Source organism: Mesitornis unicolor, unplaced genomic scaffold (assembly GCF_000695765.1).
Source record: "Mesitornis unicolor isolate BGI_N332 unplaced genomic scaffold, ASM69576v1 scaffold28900, whole genome shotgun sequence".
Lineage (NCBI taxonomy): Eukaryota > Metazoa > Chordata > Aves > Mesitornithiformes > Mesitornithidae > Mesitornis > Mesitornis unicolor.
Window position 1 is genome coordinate 3,194 of NW_010158066.1, and position 27,307 is coordinate 30,500.

At 35.7% G+C, this 27,307-nt stretch overlaps 1 protein-coding gene across 1 annotated transcript in view; it reads right to left on the bottom strand.

The window, feature by feature from the left end:
• Nucleotides 1–560: 560 nt before the first annotated feature.
• Nucleotides 561–27,307, bottom strand: part of LOC104539030 (tetratricopeptide repeat protein 27-like) — a gene marked incomplete at its 3' end in the record, with an annotated part of 27,092 nt that continues 345 nt past the window's right edge. Inside the window, exons 2-8 of the mRNA XM_010182456.1 lie at nt 24,645–24,822; nt 19,538–19,667; nt 11,759–11,899; nt 8,881–8,983; nt 7,269–7,433; nt 2,776–2,912; nt 561–673 (exon numbers count right to left, since the gene is read on the bottom strand). Coding sequence (XP_010180758.1) covers nt 561–673; nt 2,776–2,912; nt 7,269–7,433; nt 8,881–8,983; nt 11,759–11,899; nt 19,538–19,667; nt 24,645–24,822 — 967 coding nt within the window. The remainder of the gene's footprint in view (nt 674–2,775; nt 2,913–7,268; nt 7,434–8,880; nt 8,984–11,758; nt 11,900–19,537; nt 19,668–24,644; nt 24,823–27,307) is intronic.

The window sequence follows — 27,307 nt, forward strand, 5'->3', positions numbered from 1 at the left end:
TTCTGTGCCATTTCCAAAACCCATGTAGCATATCAACTCTGAAAGCCAGGAAAATTAAAAACGTAGGTGCAAAACCATATGGACTTTGTACAATAGCTTGTAACTAGCAACGGATGCTCTGGATTTATACAAGTATTCCCATAGCACTGATTATCGGGGCAGTGTTTTGCTTGAAAGACATGGTTGATCCTCATAGGAAGCTGACCATTGCAGACTCTGAAATGCATCTTCAAAATGTGCCGAAGTGTAATCACCAGATGGTAGCTAATATCAATTGACATTTGATACATGATTAAACTGAGGCACAAAGAACAAGAAGCTTTTCCAGGATAAGAGAACAATATAGCAATTAATGAAACATTGCTGAAATTCTGAACTGGACACTAACGTTCACTCTGAGATAACTGAAAATGCTATTCATGTATAAGTCAAATCTTTTAGCATTTTAGCCAGACTATAGGATAAGGGGAAAAAAAAGTTCCATCAACTCTGTATTATTTCCTTATCATAACGATTCATGTGGTATTTATTTTTTTTAAAGTAACTGTGAACTCACGTACCATATTCCAAGGATTACAGCAAGCTCTTCGGCACACAAATCAGGTACCTTGTACTGATCAGCATCTGCTAATTTTATCTCATTAAGCAATGTATCATCATTTAAATCATAATTCTGTTGGAAGAGAAAAAAAATACTTAGATAGGAATAGCTGCATAAAAATTGATGCCTTCAAAATATGGAAAAAAATATTGCTTGAAAAAGGACAATACAGACATAAGAAAACAACAAAATGGAAAGTAATTTACCATAATTATGATAGGATAACTAACTAAGACAGTAGAAGAAAGCAGCATCCAAACCACTTTTGCTACAAGTATGGTCATCATGCAGGAGGAAAAGCAGTCAGAGTAACTTTAAAGTCACCTGAATATTGATTTTCTACTTAAATAAGGGCTGAAGGGGATTTTCCTCTTCAAATTGTTGCTCGCAGTATTATCAACAATTTCCTCCTCTATTACCTATAATCTGTTTCAGTTTGTATAATGTTAAATGCTTTCCTAACACACAGGTTTTCAGGCTAGCAACCATGGACCTCTGGGAATGTATGGATTTCTTTTTAAGTATCAGCAAATTGCAAGTAAAGCATGCCTCCTGCCAGTCTAATTTCCTCTGAAACAAATCATTTAAGGAATATTTAGTTTACCTTTTACAAACAAGTATGCTACCTGAAGTTCATTGTCTGTCATTTAACTTAAAGAATAATGTAATATGTGGCTGAAAAGTGTAAACTATGATGTTCACAGAATTTGTGTTTGTTTAGAAACAACAAAAGATTCCTATGGCTCCAAGCAAGAAGGAGGTAGCTGTAACACTATTGCTCCTTCCCCTGAAAAAAACTCAAAAAACTAAACACCACCAAAAAAGTCCAGTCTTTAAACCAATCACTGTACAAGCAATAGTTTTTATAATCTATTAAAAAGAGAAAATAGATTTATGTTAATAGTTTTTCGAACTTCCTATTTATTTCCCTTCAATGTCCTAGTAATAGCTTTTCCAATGAAAATCTTCCATGGGCAAGGCCAAAATTAGAGTCCACAGAAGAACAAAAAGCAAACAGGAATGCTTTGAAGTGGATTATTTGCATTCATCACCAGTATTTTATCACTATATAAACTGATTTGACAGAGAATGTGAAGAAAAGTTTATTTTCTTTTATTTTAAGGGGATAATGAAGATGTTCTCACTCTTAAAGGCATATTTAATACCATCATTTTCTTCTCTTACTACATTAGCATATGTAAGGATTAACTACCACTTCCAGATGAAAATTATTTTAGAACAAAGCACTATGCTAGTATAATGATATCACTTCATTAGATGTAAAATAAATTACAGTATAATTTATAAGGCAATTTGTTAAAATTTTCAGCTTCTGGTCTATATAATCTTTAAAATATAGCCTGTATAGCTTTAAATTCACTATGAGTATTGATCAACTGAATTGTACTGCAACTGCATGCTAGTTTTAAAGTGTGACTTCCATTACCAGACTTGAAAAGAAATTCCTTGTTCCCCCAAAACATAAAAACAGCCCTGAATTTTTTAAAAATAATCAAACTATTTTAAAATAGTGTTTCTTATCAAGAATCCCTATGCATCACCTCAAACCTGAGGTTTTCCTTTCACAGAAACATCATCAGTTTAACTGGATGCTTTCAGATCACTTGGTTTTTCTGAAGAAAGCTGATCTGTGAGAAAAGCTTTGACTTTCCAATCTCAATTATTATAATTTATATATTCAATTTATAACTTAAGTCATCACCCTTAAGATCAGTAGATCAAAGTCTCATAATTCATGCCAGTAGAAATACCTAAACAAATTTCCTATCTTCACACTGTTACTAAACACATCTGTCAGTCCTTAGGAATCTGTGCATTTCTGTGAGGCTTTCCAGGATATTTTGAAAATCTGTCTCTCACCTGTTTTTCTAGCTCTTCAGTCACTAGAAATTAATACATAAACTGTGGAAGATCATATTTGCAAACATGCTTTCAGTTGAGCAGCCACAACTGTCTTGCAGTCAGTTATATGTGGCTTTACACCATGTCCTTTAATATTAGGCAAAGGACTGCGCCATATCTTTTCCAAAACTTTCAGAAATCATAAGCCAGTTTCTCCTAGGCACCACACACTTTTGCCTTGCAGACACCTAAGAAAAGCTTCAGAATATTTTCATTTGAAGAATTTAAAACAATTCTTCTCAAATACATACCACTGTTAAGTTTTCTAGAGGCGTTGGAGCTGGACTTAATTCACTGTGAGGAAGGATGAATTCATCTGTTCTTTGGACATCCAAAATAAGCTGTGCAACATATTTTTCCTGAAATCGTGTTCTCTTCCCCAAAGCACCTACAGAAAATTAATATAAGTTTACATTAATGAACACTAAAAATCAGGAATCCCAACACATACTAGAAAGTTGTTCACAAAAAAGCAAAATAAAAGAGAAACATTGAGAATTAACCTTTGAAATTCAGTTTGATCTCTTTGCAGTGAACTACATGTGTTCTCACTGCTAGCTATGACATACAAAGAAATACATATTACAAATATACAAACACAGATAGGTCTCGTAAAGCCATTTGTAGGTACATTCCCCATAACATCTCTTGAAAACTCATTGTCACAAAGTTTCAACAGTTCCCTACTTATTCTCTAGCAATAAACCACAAAGAACTGTTCAATTTGCCTGCTGAAAGTTAATGATGACATGGACATATTTAGGCAAATCAAAATCCTGTAGTATCTTACAGGCCACCATTTTAAAGATTTCAAATCTTCATTTGATGACTTCAGTCTATGAAGAAGGATCACAGACAAGATGTTACATTAACATGGCATAGAAGATATTGTAAAAGTAACATGGGAGAGAGTAAAACAGCAAACCAACGAACGTTCTCTACTGGATTAATCAATATTGAGAATGCAGAATGTGAAATTCTACTGTGTTGTTTCTTTAGTTCTTTATTTGACCCTCAGACAACTTTTACTAGGTTTTAGGGCAGCAATTGACATTTATACCAAATTGAAAAGAAAAAGATGTCTGTTCTTCCTCTCTTATGCAACCTGTTTGAAAGCTGCAAATCATTGAATAATTTAAGGATGGTAACAAAATAACAGGATCCTAACCAGAACCAATACAGAGCTAAAAATTACTCTATAAAATTTGGAGGCTTGCTTGCTTATTATTACTATGATACAAAACTAAGATAATGTGAACTGTGAAACTCAAATAACAGAAATGGAGGACTGACTGCTGATCCACTGTTGCTTTTGCAGAACCACTGAAGACCAAGTTCCTAATTTAATTATAATTTTCAAAAGCTTGCAGGACAAAATCTTTGAGGTAAAGATGACTGCTCATGTGACAAAGGTCTGAGGGTGAGGCCCCTGTCAGTGAGAATCACCTGGCACAGCACTGAAACAGCATCCATCCCCTTTTCTTCTGGAGGTGGAAAGAGAGCAGTTGGCAAACCAGGCACTAAACTGATTTCTCCTTTTCTGGCAATCATGCCCCACATTAAGAGTTTATGAAGAAACAAAAAAGGTTCTAAAAATAATCACCTTAAAACTGCAAGACACATTGCAGAGAGTAGAGAGACAGAGAGAACTACGGGGTAACGATTCATACTAATTTTACACAGTAGCACTCAATTCTCAGTTTTAATAATGCTTGAGAATCCTATTATGTCTTACTGCTTAAACTGCTGAATAAAACACTTGTAAGGTTATTCTGGTTACCAATAAGTTTACTTTCTAAGACCCAGAAACTGTGATTTGTTTATGCACACACCCTCCACCTTGTTTTTTAAACAAATAGTTCCTTGCTATTACAGGTGTAGAACATAATCATTTTTATTTCAAAGATATGTATTACGTGTTAAAGATGAGGAGGGAGAAATTTGTTTGCTTTATACCTCCATAAATCCTCACAAAAGAGAAGGAATCTACACAGAGACTTTAACTTTCTGTTCCACATTAAAAGTTCCCAGAAATGCATTACTGGGCACGAAAACAATAAGCAGCTAACATGCAGATTGCAGAGTTCAGCATTATTAATCCCCCAAACCAGTTGATCTTAAATTTATTTTGGATTGCCATCCTTCATTTTAGTAAATTTATATGAAAGAAGAACCACAGACTTCTCTTTTACTGGAAATTGCTTTGCATAGTTATTGATGGTTGTGACTCATTGAGTCATGAGGGACATAAGGATGCTTTTTAACAAATGATGAATACAACACAGACCTGGATTAATGGGACTTTAAAATTACACAAGCCAAATCAAGTATGATTGATTTATTCACACATTTCTAAAATTACTCCGGAAAATACCAGTTCTAAATTCTCTCTTTAAGAATAGCGTAAGTGTCCATGCTGTAATAAAATGTTCAACTATGATTGATTAAAAAATTATTAAAATAAATGATTAAGGGAGTGGAGCATCTCCCTTATGCGGAAAAGCTGAGGGAGCTGGGTCTCTTTAGTTTGCAGAAGAGTAGACTGAGGGGAGACCTCATTCATGTTTATAAATATATAAAAGGTGAGTGTCACGAGGATGGAGCCAGGCTCTTCTTGGTGACAAACAATGGTAAGACAAGGGGTAACAGACACAAACTGGAGGTTCCACTTAAATTTGAGAAGAAACTTCTTCTCAGTGAGGGTAACAGAGCACTGGAACAGGCTGCCCAGAGAGGTTGTGGAGTCTCCTTCTCTGGAGACATTCAAAACCTACCTGGACACCTTCCTGTGTAACCTCATCTAGGTGTTCCTGCTCCGGCAGGGGGATTGGACTAGATGATCTTTAGAGGTCCCTTCCAATCCCTAACGTTCTGTGATTCTGTGAACTAGTAAGGATTACAAGCATTAAAGAACAAAAACCTCTCAAAATCCTTTCCTAAAAAGGAAATTCTTTCCAAAAGCCTGAAAAATGTCTTTACTAGGGGTTGAATTTTTACATTAAAGCAAAGTCTTTTTTGATGATGTAACATTCCTTCCATTTAGCCAAAACATGCATGTCAAATGACTTTTTCTAGAATGCCAACAATTCCCACATGTTAAGCTCAGTTCATTTGCCTTCAGGTTAGACATCCTTCATAACCACCCAAATGGATTCATGGAGATAAACCACTGAACTTTTAGGAGTTTCCCAACATTGTTCCAAGAGACTTTATCAACACAGTCTCTGGGACCAGCATATCCTCTTGGTAAAGTTATAAAAAACACAAATAATTCCACTGCATTCAAACTCTTTTCCCACTCCAAACAAGAGTTTTTCCTACGTTAGATTTAAGGAAATTATTCACCCAAAATCTAAGTATCTCCTTTGAAGGGAAAAAAAAACTCTCCAATGTGTAGCTGTAAGTTGAGGAATATCAGTGAATAGCCACCTGCCACTTTGATTTTACTTGTTCTTAATTAATTTTTTATAGCTTGAGGATCATCACAGGCACTGATGTCTAATAAAAAACCAGGAAAAAAACAGGTTAATTTGAAACAAAACTGCCTTATAATATCAAGTTTGCAGTATAACCCACACACGGAACATGTCACATGTACAGTACATGTTGAACATAGGAAAAAGGGGTAGGATCAACTGAAAACCATGGAATTCCTTCAAACAAATACATGGAAATTACTCCCATGTTTTAAGCAAATACCAATGAATATAATCAATTCATAGTTAGGCAAAAAATATTACGCCACAATATTACAATACAGATTTTTCAAAGTAAACCTTTAAAACCTTTTAAAAAAATGATCATGGAGTATAACAGAAGTTGTTTGTGATGGTTTTTTGTTTGTAAGTTTTGTAAATTAAAATATTAAACTGATTCATGATATAAGCAGGGGTTGCTGCAGTTGCAAACTAACTATAAGGGAACAGCTAGCCTAGGGACATACAGTAGTGTAAAAGGAGGCTGCAAGTTTCATTTCCTTAGTCCTTTCCACTAATAAGTCTACAAAAAATAAAAAATTATATGAAGTTTTTTGCATTTCTTCTCAGGCACAATCAAAAGTTATTGCACAGAAGAGATGTGCATTTTATGTCATTTTGATCACCTAGCAGGGCCAGCTAGTCCTATATCTATACATGTAATGTTAAATGAAATTACAAGTGCAGCAGTCTGATCTGCCTGACTCCAAGGAATAGGTTCTGAAATGATAATTATAAAAAGCCTCCATAGTGATTGAATCCTTGATACTTCTGTTCATCAGAAATTTGAGGGTTTTTTTACTTATTTCCTGTGATAATAATAGTCCTAGAAGTGACTTTTAAATGCTATTTACAGAGTAGATCTAGGCTAGTGGCATAAAAGGTGAAAGACTGCATCAAATCATGCAGACTTCTTTATAAGCATCTCCAAACAAACAACAACAAAAAATTATTCATCGTGACACTAACTAGTTTCAGGAGTCCTGTAACAGAGACAACCAGACCTGGAATTTGATATGAAACAATGAGAAGAAAGGATCGTAATACCACAGCCATATCAGGGATGATATTGTAACCAGATGGTATATTTCTCTTCCCTTTTCCAAGCAATGTTAATTCTTAGAAGACAAGTAAGTGCTAGCTGTTAAAAGTAAAGATTTTTCAAAATATAGCTGTTTTTTGCTTGAATATGTAAAAAAAACTTCAACAAACCTTAGGTTAGTTTGGTCCAACCAGCCATCCTCATAGACTGTACAAGCAAAACTTACCTGTAAGATTAATCTGCAGTTTTGTTATGTCTTTAGCCGCATTGAAACACTGTTTAGCTTTTTTGTACTCATAGTAATACAAAAATGTATAGGCACACTCAAGGTGGAACTGAACTGCTAAGTGCCAGCTTTCACCACCTGTGAACAAAGTTTCTGCTTCTGACACTGCAAATTAAGAAAAAGAAAAGCTATCAGGATGCAGTCCAGGAGAATTATATTTTAAAAATACAATTGAAATGCCAGGAGAGAAAGTCTGCTATACTTAAAGCAGACCTGTTCCTCATGCCTCCAACATATTTAAAAATTCAGTCAATGTATAACAGATACACACCATTAAAAGCATTTTTCAAGTTTTATATCTAGAACAAGCAAATGTTTCACCTTCTCTTATATTCTACAGCAGAGTTGAATTGGGATATATTACTTTTGCAGAAAATAAACAATTCTAACTGCCGTGGACCTGCTAAAGAGCATAGGAACTCAGAACACAGGATACCATGGTAAAACTCTCCTCAAGTAGCAGGCTCTCCTTAAGTAGCAGGCTTCAAATGCAAAAGTTTCACCAGCAGACTGAGCAATGAATGGCTTAAGACTCTTCAGCAGTTTTTTTGTTTGGGTTTTTTCTTGTGTTTAAGTACTTATTAGTCCTCAAAATCTTTCAATTAACATAGAAAGCTGCTAAGTTTGAACATATTTTTACATACCTTTTCTAACACAGTAAATAACAATTTGTATGGATAAATCCTGCCTAGTAACTTAACTTTTTTCAAAGTCTGAATTTAGAGATTTTGTTTAATGAAAGAAAATTAGCAATTTAAAAATAATTTAACTCCAATGGTTTTCAACCACAGTAGCATAGTGAATGCAGTAGGTTACAACTTAATCCTTAAAAAAAAAAATCCTCAAGAGACTACAACTACTTAAAAACAAAGCCTGTGCAGTTTAATCCGCACTTTTAACACAAAGCCTATTTCAAACACACTACTTCAAAACTGAGAGAGTTAGCTGAATGTTAACCTCACATTTAAGTAATACATACTATTCATTAAGAAACAATCCAGGTTTTAATGTTTTTGTCCATATTTATCATTAAACAGATTCTCATTTTTTAAAAAAAGAGAATAATGCCCACAAGACCATAAAACATCTGCCTTTCTAATAAAAAGCTTTGTTTTTTATAAAAAGAGTAAACAAGAACATTTCAGTAAATTATTTGGGACATCTGCCATCTTTACCTGCTTTTCACACTCTATAGACGTACAATGCCAATCTGATGGTTTTCCAAAGGACAAAAATCATGTTTACATAAGGAAAAAATAAAACAGGGGTTTTTATGAATGGCTTCAAGTGAGCTTGTGATTAAGTAATATGTGCTAGGCACACAGAAAGAAAACCTTTGCCTACAATCACATATTCCCATTTTCATCTTAGAGGCCAAAAAATAGCACATGGCATACAAGTCCATGCCAATTTAAGTGAGTTCTGTTCCTTCTCCACTCTCTGTAGTTACATAAGCACTTGATAACCATCATGCTGTGAGACAAATTCCTCTCCCTTGTGATATCTTACAACTTATGCAGTAGGTCAATAATCCAAGTAATCAGAAATGTACCTTGTTTTATACAGGTCTGAGCAAGAGTAAATAGCTCAGGTGATCTCTCCTCTAACAACTGCTGGTGAATATTCACACATCTTAGAGTCCACCAAGATAATGTCTGAAAGAAAATACGTATATTTCAAGTTAATAACAAGTATAGATCCTTTTTTTTAAAAAAAAAAGTTAGTGACTTCAAAATACAGATTTCATAATCAATTTGATTCTAATTTCTCAAAAAAACATAAAACCAAAATAGCTGGTTTATATAAGAAGTGAGCACTAACCTAGCATATAGATGAACATACTCAAGCAGCTCTACAGTGCTCTAAACATTTGATAGGCTTTTACTCTCAGTTTCTCTAACTCTTCTTTGAACCCTGCAAATCTTTAGGACCACAATCTGGTAAGAAACTCTGCAAAGAGAGGATAACAAATACTTTGTGTGTGCTTCTTCTGGAGCAGCCACTTGCTACTTTGATTTCATACCTCCTAATTCTTGTAACAGAAAAAGACAAAAAGAAAGAGAAAAACAAAGCTGTTTCCTACTTATCTTCTTTTGTGTGACTTTTGCGATTTTGACAGCCATCTCACACTTCAGTAATCTTTCCAGCCTGAAGAGTCCAAGACTATTTAGTTACTTTTTGTATGAAAGCCATTCAGTATTTCTGATTACCCAGTGTTGCCCTCCTATGCATTTTTCCCTGGTCTTTTTAACCTTTTTTTTTGATTTCTTCAGGTGGAGTTAGAAAGAAGACCGAGAGAGGTAGAAGAGGACCAGAACTGCTCATGGTAAGACCTTACAATCACAATTGAAAGTATTCATGTTTGTATGTGGAATTTCAGAAGGGCAAATACCTTAGAATGAAGTAATCGTTCTATAGCAGAGCTGAATCACAGCTCAGTAAATACCGAATTTTATAAAGCTGCGTACACAAAACAAGTTCCCCAGCATATCTTATCCCTCTTTAGCTGCACCAGGTAGAAATGCATGGAAAAGATGACTGATAAACTAATATTCTATTATCAAAATTATACTTAATATTATAATCTGTGAATGTAGTGCATACCTCTATACAAGCTCTAAAAATTACTAGTTATTCTGCTACTGTTAGCACGCCAATCGTTTTCTATTAAACAGATTCTGAATGCTACTGAGAGGCACCTATCTTCTGAACTTCTGATACAGGTATGCTTACATCAGACTGACCTAAGGGCTGTACAGAATTCAAGCATAAACATCTAAACCAATCACAAGTAGTTGACTGTAATATCCCTAGAAAGGAACCATCAAAAAGAGTAATAGCATCTATTTCAAAAAGCAATGAAAGATGACTTTTGATATCAAGCTAAATAGAGTAAAAAGCACACAACAGATTTTGTGAAAAATGTCACATCCCAACATTTCATCACTTACTTAGAAACATAAAGGCAATTTAAATAAGAAGTTTCAAATTACTTTAGTTTGGCTTTATATAATGAAGTACTCATCTTCCCACACAATTGAGTACTCAGCTTAATGATACAAGTTTCCTGAGGTCTGATGCTTGCCATTCAGAAACGTCAGAATCCAAGAGAACATACTCAAAGTTTCAGGTAAGCTAGCTGAGCCCTGTACAATACTCTGTCAGCAATGTTAGTTTTTTGGGAGCCAAGTTAAGAATTTTTTATTATTTTGAATCATTTAATCTTTCATGTACAATAGCATTTTTTAATAAAACAGGGCTTTATTAATGCTTTAGATAATATATTTTGGGGTATTTATTAACACTAGTGTTAAAGAAGCAAAGTATTAAGAGACTTCCTTTAAATCAAGCTGAAATGAGAAAAAATGGCAAAGTTTAATTGCTACATTGACTCATTGATGACAGTAGTTTTTACCAGTTGTTGTCTTTGAACTACTATCCAAACTTGATGTAGTCACAAGTAATTCAACCTCCACTGGGTAGAAGACTCCTCGTTATGTCTGTCTGAGGGGAGGCAGCAACTCAGTTCTCTGTACCAGGTACATTTTCTGCCTCCCTGACTGACCCAATTGCTGAAATTCAACAGCACTCATCTGTGAATAACAGGGAAAACGATGGAAGAGCTTGGCTTCCAGAAATGCAGTACAGCCAGCATCTCCCACGCAGTTTAATTCATCACTCATACAAAGACCCAGCTGGGAATGGATGTTGTCAGCCAAGCATAAAGAGGGACCATGTGGCATTTTGATTTCCAGCCAATCTCTGTACAACTGGAACGCAATAAAGAGAAGTTGCCGCTGTTAAAAGTCCCCCAGTTCCAGAGAGTCCTGCTACCAACCAGCCTGCTGCTAAACTACAGCAGAGGTAGAGACAAAAACCTTCTCAAGAAGAGGTTCATCATAGCTTCTTGTTTCTAACGTACAAGCACAACAGAGAATTAAGTTAGCTCCACATGGATGCCTCAAGAAGAGGTACAGGACAATGACAAACAAAAGACAGAACTTCCTTGGCATCTAGAACTCATGGCTTCAAATTCATACAGTAATGGTTAACAGTATCCCAAAGCTTGTTAGAAAGGACATAAAATATGTATGCTGCTTTAGAGGGCATTCCCTCCTAAACCCTTAAATGATGTCAGAAAATATGTGTCTTTTAAAAAGTTGATTCCTATTAAATACTCTAATTTTTCCAAGTAATAAAGGCATCTTTATTCTCTTTTGGGGAAGACAGTGAAAAAATAGCTTATCTTTAAGAAAAAAATGTACTTGTGTTTAATTATAATCACTGTGAACTGTTTCTTAGAGAGAAAAACCTCAGAGCTAGAGAAAAAAAAATGGAAGTTATACTGATTCAATGAGGTATGAAGAAAAGAAAGAGAGAACCAATTATGAGTAGCTATCAGTTATGAGCATTAGTCACATATTTCTTACCTGAAGAGATGAAAGTTTGTGTCTTGAATTCACAAGGATTATCCTGGCTATAAGCAGCAAAATAGGATGAGAAGTCAAGGTATAAACCGATTCACCATCTAGAACCAGCATCTTCAGAACAGCTGCATGCAGCATTTTTGGCTGAAAGAAGAATGACAAAAAAAAAAGGTAAGTTTCAGGAAACATAAGTTTATCAACAAATAATGTAATAGAGATTTAGGAAAAATAAATATTCCTGTATTTAAGGAAGTCTGCTCAAAACATTAAAAAACAAATGAATCACCATCTCTTGGAGTCTCAGCCTTTTACCAAGTGATGGTGAATTCTGCCTTGTTCCTTGCTATCCTGACAAACCATATCAATGTGATCTGAAAGACTGATTTCGTCCCACCTGAAATGCCTATGTCCAGTCAACACTATCCCCAGACACATTCCAGCAATATAATCCTTCCCATGATCTAAGGAGAAAAGCTTCTGGTAAATCCATGCCATTCAATTTGTAATCACAGAAATAATTTCTTAATTAAATTAATCCTACAGCATTCAAATACACTAGACATTCCTCCAGTGATGTCAATTATCTTCTTTCCCCAGAGGGAACATCCTGTTAAGAGTGGCCTTAGGGCAGCAATATTAGAGTCATTCTTCCCTTTGTCCAATGAATAAAATCCTCTCTCTGCTTTGGATGCCTTCCTGTATGACATTACCTACAGTAATCCTTTTACGTAATGGGCTTGAGGTAGCTCTCCAGAGAATCTCTTAGTGGTGAGTGTCATCTGACAGTCACCTATTCTTCTCTCCCTTTTAGTGCAATGAAAGCATTCAAGCAGTTTATCTTCAGGCTCAGGGAGAGGTCAGTTCATCAGTTTATTCCCGGTTCTCATATGGCAAGTTTCCTTTGCAAACTAAAAAAGCAGGGCTTTTTTTTCAGTTCATATGAAAGGGGCAAGAAAAAGGAATGGAAGGGAAAGAAACAAATGACAGTTTGCATTGAATTCACTTGCCTAAGAAAGATTCTTTATTCAGTCTACACAACCAGGATAGAAGTTATTTGAATCACATTTCAGCTTTTTAAAATAAACAAATACTGTAACACTTAAGTAATTTGAAACTTTTCAATACCTTTACCAACAGGTTACACTGAAGAAAAGCTGTTAAACCACATTATTCCCCCAGTTCACTTTTTAATAACAGCAAACTTCAGGCTTTTTGTCTGATTTGCTTTGGTTCATTAGTTATTTAACTTGCATTAACATTGAAAATACTTATACATTATAGACAATGACTCAGGACTTTTATTTACTCAAAGTGGAATTCTTGCATGATATCACTGCAGTCATTTCAATCCCACCCTGGAAAACAAAGTTTACAATAGTGTGGCAAACTGCTTGAGAATAAAGGAAAAAAACTGCCAAGTGGAAGCACATCAGATCCCTCTCACCTCTAGTGCTTCCGAAAGGAACAGCCTGACTAATATTTCTGCTCCAATTTTAAGAGGAAAAGTCATCATTCAGTACTTCTAAGCATTCATTTTTAAAAGATACACACACACGTAAGAGGACACTTAATACAATTTTCAGTTTAACATAAGCTTTTTTCCCCATCTTCCCTTCTTTTTCTGTAATCAAAGTAGACCACAGTTAAAATACGCAGTGGGAAAGCAAAGAAGCTATAAGCTTTGTTACAGAACCATTTTCTAAAACAGTCATGCTATGCTATAATAATCTACACCTGTTTAAGCACTGTAGCAACCAATGAATCTCAAATTCACATTTCAAGTCCTTTCATTGGAGAGCACAGTCCGGCTAATGTAACATTACAAGGAATGTAATGAGGGAGGGAGAAGGGAAAGATAATGACATGTCACAGCCTTAACAATCAGCCAACAACTCTCAGAGTCAAAGAACTGCTGTTTTCTATTCTAACAAATCCATGTTCTCTTCCATGAAGCAAAGACCGTACAAGAAAGCAGACATCCTTGACTTTTAGCTGAGAAAGCCTAAACCAACATTCACTCTTCTAGCCTCTGCTCTAAGACTGACTATCAGTGCAGAACTCTTTAACAGAATTTACTGTCCTAAGGCAGTCTTTAAGATGAGAGAACAGCTACATACAAGAGGTAGACATTCAAGCTTTTACAGCTTCAGGAGCTGAAAAGTCCTTGAAAGTGTCTAAAGCATTGGCTAAGAGTAAAAACAAATTTTGAGCTTGTCTTCTTGCATTTAAACACTTAAAACATTCAAACTGTTAAACCTATCTCATATAACTCAAAAAATTGTACATATTTTACATATCTCAAAATGCCCACAATCCTGGGTGAGATGGTTGAATCTTTCCATTCTTCACCAAACTTGCAGATTTATTTTCTTAGAGTAATTTTCTTAAAGCACAAACATAAAGACAATTACTTTATGGACATACGCTGAGAAATCTCCAAGGTAATCATCTAGTTTCTGTTGGACCTGCAGTTGGTTCTGTTTGACCACTTCTGGACTAAATACAGACAAATGAAGCTCAATTAATTCTAAATACATATATTTTAATCACTGAAACACAGCTGGTTATGTACTCCATTTCCAAATGGTAACTTAATGGCTACTATGAAGTAACTACTACTGAAGCCCTAAATCAACCGCAGGCTGGATGATACTCTTGGCTATTTCAGTTTCCCCAGCATTTCAGAAGTATTTCCCAGTACAACTCTTACCACCTGAGTAATGATGATAATAAACAGAAAAAAGCTTCTGCCATTCACATTCAGAGAGTATAAGAATTTTTGTTTATAGGCTTCAGATTCTTTTCTTGCTAACAATAGTGACTAGAGACAAACAAGTACTTGGTGTACTTTTACGTTTGTATCAGGAACTGCTCTGAACTGGCCTTCCCAACGTTTCATCAGCTCTTTCTCAGTCTTCCCCTAAATCTTAAAAGGTAAACGCATATATACACAGAGGCAGAAAAAGCCAGACTAAAGGCTTGGGAAGACTTGATTAAGAAATGGAAGAGAGTAAGAATAAACAAAGTATCAGATAAGGAATCTGTCTGTATATGGCTAACTAAGCCTTACATACTCAGCTTCTCAGATTTAAAGTACAAGGACTACTGCACAACAGTTTCTCATTTGGCAAAACTAAGATGATACAGAATAATAGAGGACATACTGAGGTTACCCGCCAAAGATTTGGTCCTTTGGAACAGAATTCACTCTTTACTCTAGACTTCAGGGGACAGAAAATTGGTTTTGTTTTTTACCTGCTTCTCTATTCAACTTCAATAGAAGTGCGGTAATATTTCAGTCTCTTCCAGGTAAATGATGAAATAATGCATAAAAGAAGCAGTAATACAAGTATAAGGAAAAAGAATTATTCAAATGCATTCCAAAACTCAGTATTTGAGATCAACCTAGAAATTACGAAAAGGCCAGCAGGAGCTGTTGATACATATACTTGGAGGGTTCTTACCAGTTATTTACATGTATTATCAATTAACACATTGGGATCTTCTTCCAGATGGAGCTACCTACCATTACCAAATACATCCTACTTGTGACTATCCAATCACACAACACACAATTAAAGCAGCTTGTCCTCACAACATTCTTACAGTCATCAATGGTCTTAATTAGACCTATGACACAGTTTTGTCCAGTTCATCTACTGAAAATATTAAACTCAGCTGCATGAGCAAACATGCAGAAACTCTGAAATTTAAGGCAGAATAAATATGCTCCGATTTCAACAGTTCTGTACCTTTTATTCCCTTACATACATTCCCCACTTATTATAAACACTTAGGTCATTAAAAATGTTTTAGCCTAATCCCAATAAGTTCAAAGCCAGAACTGCTAATCCATTTTAACTGAAATCCAGTATTTTTCAAGTTTTCTTTTAACACAATGCACTTATTTAAAAACTCGGGGTAGTACCAGTCAGAATATTAACTGATGTGGTAAAGTCTCAAAGTTATTTCAGAAAACGGAAAGACACCTAATAACTAAAATGCTAGCTGGTTTTCTGTTTAGAAATTACTGAACTACTTTCATGTGGGGACTCAAACGAAAAAAGCACAAGCCAGTTCTTCAGGACATAAAAAGAAATTCTAACAGAATATATGAATGTAACTGTAATTTACAGAGAAGACTGGAATCAATTTGGTGGATGAGAAAAAAAATGTATGCATACTCATGAATATTGTTCATGGAAGACATCTAAGGCGCCCTTACAAGCAACTCATCTAAAAGAGACAGCCTGAAAACATAAAGTTTAGACTAATCCAATAAAGTGTTCTGAAAATAACAGTTTTGAAAATATTCCTGAAATAAATGAGTCATTGTAGGGCTGAAAGTTAGTGAAGTTACTTAGAGCAGGGTAAAAGAAACATGAAGACATAATTTTTTAAACTTGACGTGGGAAAAGATCATTTTAGTCTGACAACCTGAAAAATTGAAGTTCTATTTAAAAAGCGATTGTATCAGTCTTGATGACAGAACATGGAAGACTACAATAGAATGGAGAAAGTTAATGCTATATTTTTAACCCACTTTTTCTGAATATTTGTGCACGCAAGAGAGGAAAGCTGGATTACTGGAAGCATCAAAATGTCTGTTTATCGAAACCTTCATTTTTACAGTGTTTATATACTAAGAATCCTTGGGGGAAAAAAAAGTAATACATAAAGATAATTCAAAACATACAAAAGCTCTTGAAATAATACATTTTAAAAAAGAAGATAACTAGATATTATATTTTAGCACATAAATGTTTAGTGCTTTTGGAAAAAAAATACCACTAACGTTTCAGAATATAATATAGATAGCGGTAATATAAATAAACTTCTTCTACCTGAATGCATAAATAGCTAAACCTTGCAGCAATATGAAAGTCTGGTGCAGTACTCACTAAAAATTAGGTAGGCTCAAGTCTGTTTTCCTTTATAATCTCTTGCCAATTTAGCTTCTGGAATACCACCTCTGTGTAAGCAAACATCTTTCAATGCATTACATTCACAGCCACAGCAGAAACATCACAGAAACTAAACAGGAGACATGCATTCCCTTACTCAACAGGCAATTAGTATAGCATTCTTCCATTAAGACAGACAGTAAATGAGATGGTTAATAGAAATTAAGAACATTGTGTTTTACAGGTCTGTGAACTGTGAGTGAAAGCAATTCCATGACTATCATCTGGGGCTGCAGCCTCTGTGTCAGACCACAGCCTGAGCATATACACTAACACAGAATATAAAGAGATCTTCAGTAAATTGAACCCACAGAATAGAAAAATATTTTAATACTATAATTTTAAAGATTATAAACAAATTATAAGCAGAATGGAAGAAATTAGTTTGTATTTCTTTTTTTTATTACATAAAAAGGCAAATTGAACCCATTTTCCCTTCAGAAAGGGCATACTTAAAAATTTCTGCTAACTCATTCACACTCTAGAAGGTACAGTACACTTAGTTACCACTGGTACTTATTTAGTCATTGACCTGTTTTTGCTGGGATAAAAACACAGAATTAATTCTGTATTCAGCAGAGCTGCGTTTCAGAGGACTGCAGTGTTCGGTTTAGTGAAAACAAGTTGGTAAGACTCTTACATCTAGTTTTAAACAGTTAATTTTCCTCAGAGTAGCTAGTGACAGTAAGAATACAGAGTAAGAATAATATGATAAGAGTAAGAATAAAATGATATAACACACTGATGTTTTGGTTGTTGCTAGCAACACTTACTTACACTTCCTCTGCACAAGAGGATGGTGGGGGGCAGAGCAAAAGCCCAGGGCTTTCCTGGACAGGTGATGTAAGTTGGCCAACAGAAAGTATGCTACACCATAAATGTCACACTCACTAGACTGGGGAGTTTGCTGGGGATGGCTCTTTTAACCTCAATAATCACCATTCCCATAGGCCCATCCATCAGTTCCTGAGGCTTACTTGCTGTTGACTGTCATGTTCTCGCTGGCACACAGCCAGCAAGCACTGTCTGAGCTGAGTATAAAACTTTGACTGATTTATTATCTCTGTTCCTATTTTTATTACAATTCCTTACTGTTGTTGTTATTTTCGTTTGGTTTATTTTAATCATAAAATTGTTTTTATCAAAACCTACAAGTCCTCTGACCTTTTTCCCTCCAATTCTCTCCCCCACCCAACCACGGAGTGGGGGAGTGAGTGAGCGCTGTGCAGCATTTAGCTGCTTGCTGGGTTAAACCACAACAGTCATCAGAAGATGACATTTGAAATTCTGGTATAAAAACCTTAGCAAAAAATAAGCCTATATACACTCCATGTCAGCTCAAAAAGACAGACTGAAGTGATAAACGCTTATGTAAAAAAAGGGGAGAGATACTGTAATCTGAACTAGTTATTTAGAAATACAACCTTGCAAATGATCCTAGGGCAGGACTGTATGAATTATGGAATTCTTCCACAAGCGTGCCACAATAATACAACACAGATCTGCATATACTGGAGCCTCTCTCATACAAGGAAAGGCTGAGACCTGGGTCTGTTTAGCCTGGAGGAGACTGAGGGGGTAACTCATTAATGCTTATAAATATCTAAAGGGTGGGTGTCAGGAAGACGTGGCCAGACTCCTCTTGGTTGTGCCCAGTAACACGACAAGGGGCAACAGTCACAAACTGGAATGCAAGAGGTTCAACTTGAACATAAGGAAAAGCTTCTTTCCTGTGAGGGTACCAGAGCACTGGACCAGGCTGCCCAGAGAAGCTGTGGAGTCTCCTCTGGAGACATTCAAAACCCACCTGGACGTGTTCCTGTGTGATCTTCTCTCGGTGATCGTGCTCTAGCAGGGGGTTGGACTAGATGATCTTCAGAGATCTCTTCCTACCCTTACCATGCTGTGATCCATCAGTTTTATGTGAAACTTAGCATATACCCTAACTACTCCTCATTCCAGAGTTCACAGCACCTACACTGCTCATGGTCCATACCTTTTCACAGCGAAATTCTAAATTCAAAGTTACATATAGATTTAGCCTTAGCAGAGACTAGTGGTATGTTCACCCCTAACATGCTGCAGTAATCAGTGCTTTACTATAGTTTTAATTCCAAGTGAAAAGTTAATGCTCAAGAAGCTGTGCTGAACCACAGGTACTGTAGAGTCAGGAGATGGACTGTGGTACTGCCATGAGAAACAATATATGCATCTCATTAAAAAGCAGTTACAGTGTTCATTAGTTGTTTACATTAAAAAATGCCAAATTAAATAAAACTGATGGCCCTCAGTATCTGAGTTAGCACTTTTGTACTAATACTATTACAATTCACTTGGCATCATCTGTGAGCCTAACAGGATACCGAGCATCCAAATCTACTGTTCTCTTAGTATCTGCCAGATATTCTGCTATTTGGAAGATATGCAGCTTCTACCTTACCCTAATAAGGGAAAATCTCTATGCTGTATATAACCATTCTTTGATCCAGCTAAGAACACATTCCAAAATAAATAAATAAAGTTTATTGACTGCAAATATCTTTTGAGTAAATGCTCCCATATAATAAACATATCTTTCCTATCAAAAACCAACACCTCCAGCAGGAAATCTCTTCCATAGAGAAAGAGAGTAACTACTTTTAGGACACGCTTTTAAAACCAATATAGCTGAAGATGTTTGCAAGAGCAGCCAGTAGGATCAAGGCTATTAATTCTAGCAATGTGCCTCACAGACTTGCCTTCTCTGACACATCTGTGTGTTATGGTTATTTATGAAAAGCAGTGATGATTAAAAGGACAGTTTATTAAAAACCAATACCTCACAGAATTTCTGTAACAATGTGGGTGGCAAAAAGTCCTGAAGCTTTAACTGAACAGGAGGCCCAGTCCAATTGCTTTGAACGAAGAGCTGCAAACTGCCCACACCAAGCAGAAACATCAGCCTCTGCCTGCAATATAGATAAGAAAAGCAATTAGCAACATATTATATTTTTAATTAAGGCTACAAGATCTGTTTAATTCTTGCATTAATTCAAAACCCTCAGCCTTTAAAACTAACTAACTAAATCACTCTCTTCTTAGGAAAATACAATGAATGTACTATTCAAGAATGCACACGGGGAACATAAAAGGCTTGGAAATATATTTGTGTATAAAGGTTGTAAATAATGACAAACATTTTGGAAGCAGAATTAGTTGATATGCTTCAAAATTTAAGGCTGTATATAACTATCAGATATCAAAAGGAGATTAGCATAGGACGCAGATTACTCCATATTTGCCTATTGTACGGTTGTTGTATTTTCTTATGATACAGCTAAGCCTCAACATTTTGAAAGAAAAGATGTTGCATGAGCATACGCTCCAAAACAGCATGTTTAATTTTGTTTTGACACAGCTGTTTATTTTCACTCCCTCTGATAATAAAACAATTAAATAAACATCAAAAAAGTTCAAAACTATCACTGCCAAGTTGGTTCAGATACTTTGGCAGCAAATGTTCTCATTCATTCATGCTTTTTAATTGAAATAATAATATTTTATTTAAAGATGGAACTATGAGACTTTGTTTCATTCCTAAAGCTAAGTATAGCAAAGTTTTCCTTATTTACAACACTAAGGTCACCTAACATCATTAAGGTATTGCTTCTTTATGCACCTACAGTAACAAATAACCTACGTGGTCTGCAGAAGACAGAGCACAATCCCTCAGAATTTAATGGTCAATTTAATAGGTGTAGACTTTTAGGAGATTCACACAAGCTTCTAGTTTGTTTTATGATTCCTTAATGACTTAGAGCTTTATTGTGTTACAATCAGTCATGTGCCAACAAGGGCCCTGTCACATTTATAACATGCCTCCTGCCTACAAAAAGTTAACATTTTAATTGTGCTGCTTTAATATAAAAATTTGTATGTTAAAGAATTGAATAACTGAATTGGAATAAACTAGGTTTGGGTTTTGTGTTTGGTTTGTGGGTTTTCTGTGTGTGTGTGTGTGGTTTGTTGGGGTTTTTCTTCTCCTGTAAAAGAGAGACTTAAAGATGCACGAGTCCTCCAAGCTGAAACAAAAGAATAAAATGTTATCCAACCCCTAAAAAAAACCAAAGTCAAATAGACATGCCACACACAAACAAGTGGCTGATGGGCAAGAATGTGACAAAACATGTAGAACAATGAGGAAGTAGGGGTAGAGAACATTCAACTAAAAAAAAAATAAATAATAAATGAACAGAACCTTCAGGAGTTAGAAAACAAGGATTGCTATAAAGAGATCTTGTCAAACAAGACAACATTTACAAGCTGTCATTATTCAGCCAGTAACTACCTACCAGCAAATGTTATTTGAATACATATCTAAGATTACAATTAAACTTCCAAATAACTCAAGAACACAAACCATTAACAATTACTGTATGCTAAGTCTAGTAGGATTGTGCTCCATGCTGTAAAATCAGATGCTTATATATCCTTATATCAGATGCTTACTCCATTGTTATATTCATACTGCTATACCTAATCTTGCTCAAATTCAAAATTAGGAATAATAGAGAATTTGTATTTGAAAAAATAATGGATTTGCATATATCACTAAAATTTACAAAGGAAGAGTGAGAAAAAACTCAATATCCAGGCTATGCTTTAGATGCAATTAGGTTACAGGTTTTGGTTTTGGGAGCGTTTCTGTTCTTTTTTGTGAAGCCAGAAATTACAGAAAAGAAGTCAAAGCAAAACTAGGTACCGAATAGTTATTTTAGTTTTTTTCCAATTCATATACAACAAAGCAAACTGAAGAAACAGCAAGAATTTCTTTGGTTTTGTTTTTCAATATATATAGTACAGCAATTAACCAACCATCAGATGCCTCAAGAGAGAAATATGAGAAATACCATTCAGTGTTCAGGCTGGGAAGCATAACAAGCTTTATTGTATGGATTTGTTTTGGTATTGGCTTATACATTGAATAGCAGTAAATACATGGTCAATAGAAACAAGTGATAGTGTTCATTTCCTTGTTCCTTTAGGTTTTGGAATCAAACATAGTAAGAGAAGTTCAAGCTCTTTAGAAACAAGCTCTTTGAAAATATTCTAAATTTTTGGTGTGTCCTGCACCCTATTTCCTCCCAGTCTCTAGAATCAGACTGTACGTCAGGCAATGAATGCACCTCCTTCCCATGCACCTCAGGAAAAAAATAAAAAGGCATTCCCCCTCTAAGTGCTGCACACATACACTGTTGCTTCATCCTCTACAATTTGCCGATTTAAAATACAGCTATGAAGCCACATTTTGTGGAGAAGATAACTGTAAACCACTGAAGTGAGCAGCAACAGTAGGGGAAAAAAAAGTTTAAAAAAATCTACTATTCAATAATTTTATTGTAAGGAATGCTTTAAGGCATCATTTTTAGGCCATAAAGGTTAAAAGTGCTATAATGAAAAGACATCTGGGGCAAGGGAAGGAGGGAAAGGAGCAGTTAAAATGATAGAAAAAGTTGCAGCAAAATTCAAAATACTGTTAAATGTTTTCTTTGCAGAACCATGGACTTGAAAGTGGAAAAAGTTACAGGCTATGTCCAAAGAAATTACAATCTAGATCCAAATTCTGAGCTGTTTTGCCCTCAAGCTGCTCAGTTTTAGCTTCAGAAAAAAGAACTCCTAAAGAGTTCTTTTAACACACTTTGTACTTCGTTTCTATTGTGCTAAAAGAATAAAATTAACATTTTCCAACATCCTGTTTCTGACTGAATTCAACTTCCATTGAGTTTTTTTAATCCCCAGAATTGCAACTTTCAATTCAGAGAAAAAAAACCAACAAAACTAAACCCACATATATTTGAACCTACCCCATCTACTAAAAGTCACAAGAAAACCAGTGTCTTACTGAATTTCTTGAGCTAGAGCTGATAGGTTTGCTGCAATTCCTTTGAATCACTCAGTGGAAGAAGAAAATTACATTCTACCCATTAAAAAAAAAAAGACAACAAAATTTTCACCAGAGGCAATGGGAGGTCAGAGTACAAAAGCTGCATTAATACCTTCCATAAGGTACAGGGCATAGGGCCTGCAGGCAGGAAGAATAAGTATGTAACACTATAAACTAGAAAGTAATTGGAGACAAACAAACATGGTACGGATTTAAGTGCTATAGGTAGTGCCTACCTAAAATAGGAAGTGATCTTTCAGTAAAAGTTTCTCTATCAAGAGAAAGTCACAATTTACTTCTTTCAGCACTAATATAATTCAAAGCTTCTTATACTATTACTAATGGAGCTTGAAAAATGCACTTGACTGCTACAAACAAAAAGTGTTTCTGGCAGACACTGACCCATTTTGAAGGCCACACGTTTTCATTTTGAATAAAACTCCAGGCTATAATTTTGGGCAGAAAACCCTCTGTCTGCTTCTGAAAGGCTAAATATTGCAGATCTGCCTCCATGTCTTCTGGGGAGAGGGCTTCTAATGCTGCCTGGAATTGCAGAGGGATAAAGAAAAACCTTGAAGACCAAAGGACTGGAGTATGATCACTTGAGGAACACACTGCTTTGCTGTCTACAGTAGGAAGCAGGAACAGAGTTCCATAAATGGCACATAGGCCAATAAAAGCTCACATGGGGAACAGAAGAGGATACATCAACATAACAGGATATGTATAAACTATTACCAAATGCATGATATAGATTAGGATTATCTTTAAGAAGCTAAATTGTTCATAAAGGCAGCAACACGTATTTCAAGGAATGATTAAGATCAGGATTTGGTCTGTTTCAAGTCCTGATCTATCTTTCCTTCCTTGCTGCATTATTCAGAATAAACTATTAAGATAAGAGAATCTAGCAATATTGAAAAATTTCTCTAGATTATGTCACCATCTAAACTTCAGCTAACATTTAAAAACAACAGCACAGCAAAGAAAGGAAAAAGGTCCCGCCTAGAGACAAAATGCAAAGGAACAACATCTGAACATTTCAACTTGGAAGACAGGAGCACATCGTATTGTGTACCACACTAGAAGATAAGCTTTTGACACACTATGATCCCTAACAAATCTCAGCTCAATGTTTTAGAGGTGTCAACTATTTGTCTCTGGTGTTTTAGCAAAAACTCTTGGGTTTATGTCTGTCATACCAAAGCAATGCATTTGTACTCATTCACATTTATTGGCAATACATTACCTTCCTCTTACTTTCTTTTTACCTTAAGCTTCTCTTATCTTTTGCTTTTCTTGCAGCACATTTCCCCACTCTCACTTTTTAAAATAAGGCAAATATATATACACATACATATACCTTTCTGCTTCCACTATTCCTAGTGTGATAGATTTCAGTGTTCATTATTTATATAGCAAACTGTAAACACTAAAGTCAGACTCATTAACAGCAAGAATTAGCATATGCAGTACAATTAGAGAGGATCTATCAGTGAAAAATCTTGTGAAGAAAATAATTAATCTATGAATAGCATCCACGAGTAATACCTTACTCATTTTACATTAAGAAGAGCAGAACAATCTTACCATGAATCAGTTTTAGAAATACAGGCATTGCTTAAATTATAAGTACTTCAAGTAGTCGCATAAATGTAATGCAACATTTCAGAGAGAAAATCTGTTAATAAACTGTAAGATACATGGCAACATGAATTTACATTTGTTGGCTTCTTTATACCAGCAGCTTCAGAAGTAATCACTGTAGGTACAGCTAATGTTTTCAGCAAACCCTTGTATCACAATACTATCCAGGGAAAGAAACAATAATGAACAGATGCCCCAGGAGAGTGGGGAAACAACCTGAGAAATCTGGTTTCTGTTTCTCTCAGAATAAGAATTTTGCAGGCCCTGTCACATGGTACAAAATAAAAAAAATGCCTTTTTTAAAAATCAAACATGACCTCTATTAATCTTCCATATAATGAATAATCATTTCCACCTTTCCACGTTATCAGCCTCTGCAGAGCAGTCCAGGTATGCTAGAATTTGTTTCTCCAAGTAACCGTCAATGTTCTCCTCTGTCACAGAAGATGTACTGAAAACATTCTGGATGACAGAATTTGAAAATATTGTCTCATATTTCCCATCAAAAATCAACTGCAATAATGATCCACTTTCTGTAAAGAAAAAAAAACAAACAAACAGAAAAAAGTATCAATGTCAACTTTAAAACACCTTCATCTCACAAGAACTATTCAAACCAAAACATGTACCACTCCTCTTCCAAAGAGTGAATCTACATTTACATTGCAGGAAAAGTACAGTTGCACTGAAACTAAAGACCAGCAGTAGCACATGTCACTTTATTCAAAATAAATTTTACAGAACTCATATTAATGTTATAGTGAAATACAAACTGCCAGATGAATGTAAAACACAAACTTGCACTGAAATTCCAGGAGAGATACACGAAGAGCCTTTCAAACATGTATGCTACAGTTACTGAAGACAATTCTCATTATCACAAGAGTTTTCTCCCTCCGAATCACCTTAAATGAGTGTACCACAGTAAAATCCTATGGATAAGACAATAAATTCACAGACTAGAGAATGCTTTTAAAGGAAACATGACAAATAAAAATGGTTCAATACTTGCAAGAGTTTAGCAAATAAATCCTCATGTAAAACTGCAGAAGCTACTCAGCCCTTCCTATAAATGCTTATAACATTCACAAAGAATGAGCAATATGATTTTATCTTTTTAAAAGAATTATTTTCTTATTACGTTTATTATCTCAATGAGAAGTCTGCATACAGTCAGACTCTTAGGAGTAACTACTAAGGTGGATATGGACCCATTACTGTTTCTCCAGTTACGTATTTTAAGACAAATGGAAATAATGAAGTGCTATTCATTTAATTCGTAAGAAGCTTCAAACCCACCAAGTTCCTGACCCAGGCTACAACTTTGTTCATAGAAGGCATCTTGCCCTTGTCAGATATACTACAGTACAATCAATCCAGCAGCTGTTAAAACAACTTCACCATGTTAAAACCTCCTATTCTAGAGTAAAAATCAATATCCATCTACACTGCAGCTGTGGCTACAACTCACATAGATGTACTAACTGGTTTTAAACTAGCTGATGCAGATGCTGGTAATGGTGTAGCCGAGGAAATGCAGAGGTCTGTATAGGATAGGTGCCTTAATATTAACCTGTGATTCCAGTTGGGGACTGCAGCTCCCACGCACTCAGTGTTACCATGGCTACACGAGTATTAGTCCCTGACCCAGTCAACTTAATGCTATCACAGGTATAGATCCACAAAAGCAGCAGCTGTGTAAGGAAACAAACCAAAGTTATCAAGCTAAAAACAAGTTTTCTAAATATCAGACACATGGGAACACCAAGCACAGAACCAACTTCAACAGCACCAGTGGATGACTTGGTAGGAATGGGTGACAGACACACATTTGATCTTGTATGTCCGGACCAGGCTGTTGACCACAACTTACTGCTATTGTTCTTTACAGCAATGATTAATCAAATAATGTAAGCGATCATTTGTGCTGGACAATTTAAAAAACACTAAGCTGTACCTGGAAGGGCATATGCAAAAGAACAGTAATGGTTTTGCAGCCCTGCTGACTTCATGCTCCCCCAGAGAGCAAATATAAAGAGAAACTTCCTCCAATTGGTGCCTTGAGGAGACTTTCTTTCACCAAATGACAACTGCTTTATATTGCATTACAGTTGCCCAGACAGGCAATGCTGTAGTTTGCAGAATAACTATTTGCTGTAAGGACATTAATGAAGAGGGTTTTTTTCTTTTCAGTAACACTATAACGTAACTGTAAGTACCTAAAATCTGCTTCTGATACTCCGTTTAGCTTCTTATAAGACATGATACAAATTCAAGGTCACAGTCTTTTAGTTTAGTTTCAGGATCATCAATAGGAAGGGCCCTCGTAAGTGACAACTAAGAAACATCACAAAACCCACCATTTTCTATCTTTAGGGCAAGATACTTTTCAACAACAATCTTCCTCACAACTCTCAGTGGAAAGATAAGACCGATCTGACAAATATCAGTCACATTGCCTAATACTCCTGGGCAGTACAATGATTAAGGCTAAATAAGAAGTAACATAAGGAAAGGGAGCTGAGAAGCTCTGCACAGCTCTTTTCCAAAATTCAGTAAGTGCTCGGGTAAAGATAAATGAGTCTTTCAATATGCTACAATCTCTACATGTTTTAAAAAGCACATGACTTGAGCACAACTGTCTCAAATACAGCAGTGCCTTTTCATAACAAACATTACCTTTTAAAAGCTGCCGCGCTCCCCTTCAGGAAAGGGGAGTCTTATTAACAATAAACCACCTTCCACTCTTCCCTCAAGCAACTATGACTAAGCAACTAATAAAATACGGAGCAGGCAGCTCACGCCAGACTTTTTCTCCTCGTGTTTTGCTACACCAGCGAGTTCCACATCACGGCCAAATTCAGACACGAAGCCTTTTATTCGCGGCTCCTCAGGCGGTCGAAGGAAGCACCGTGACCAAAAGCCTCCAGAGCGCCGTCACGAAGGGTGCAGTGGGGCGACTGCCGCCCACCGAGCGCAGGGCAGGGACTGCCGCATCCGCTCCACCTGAAGCGCCGT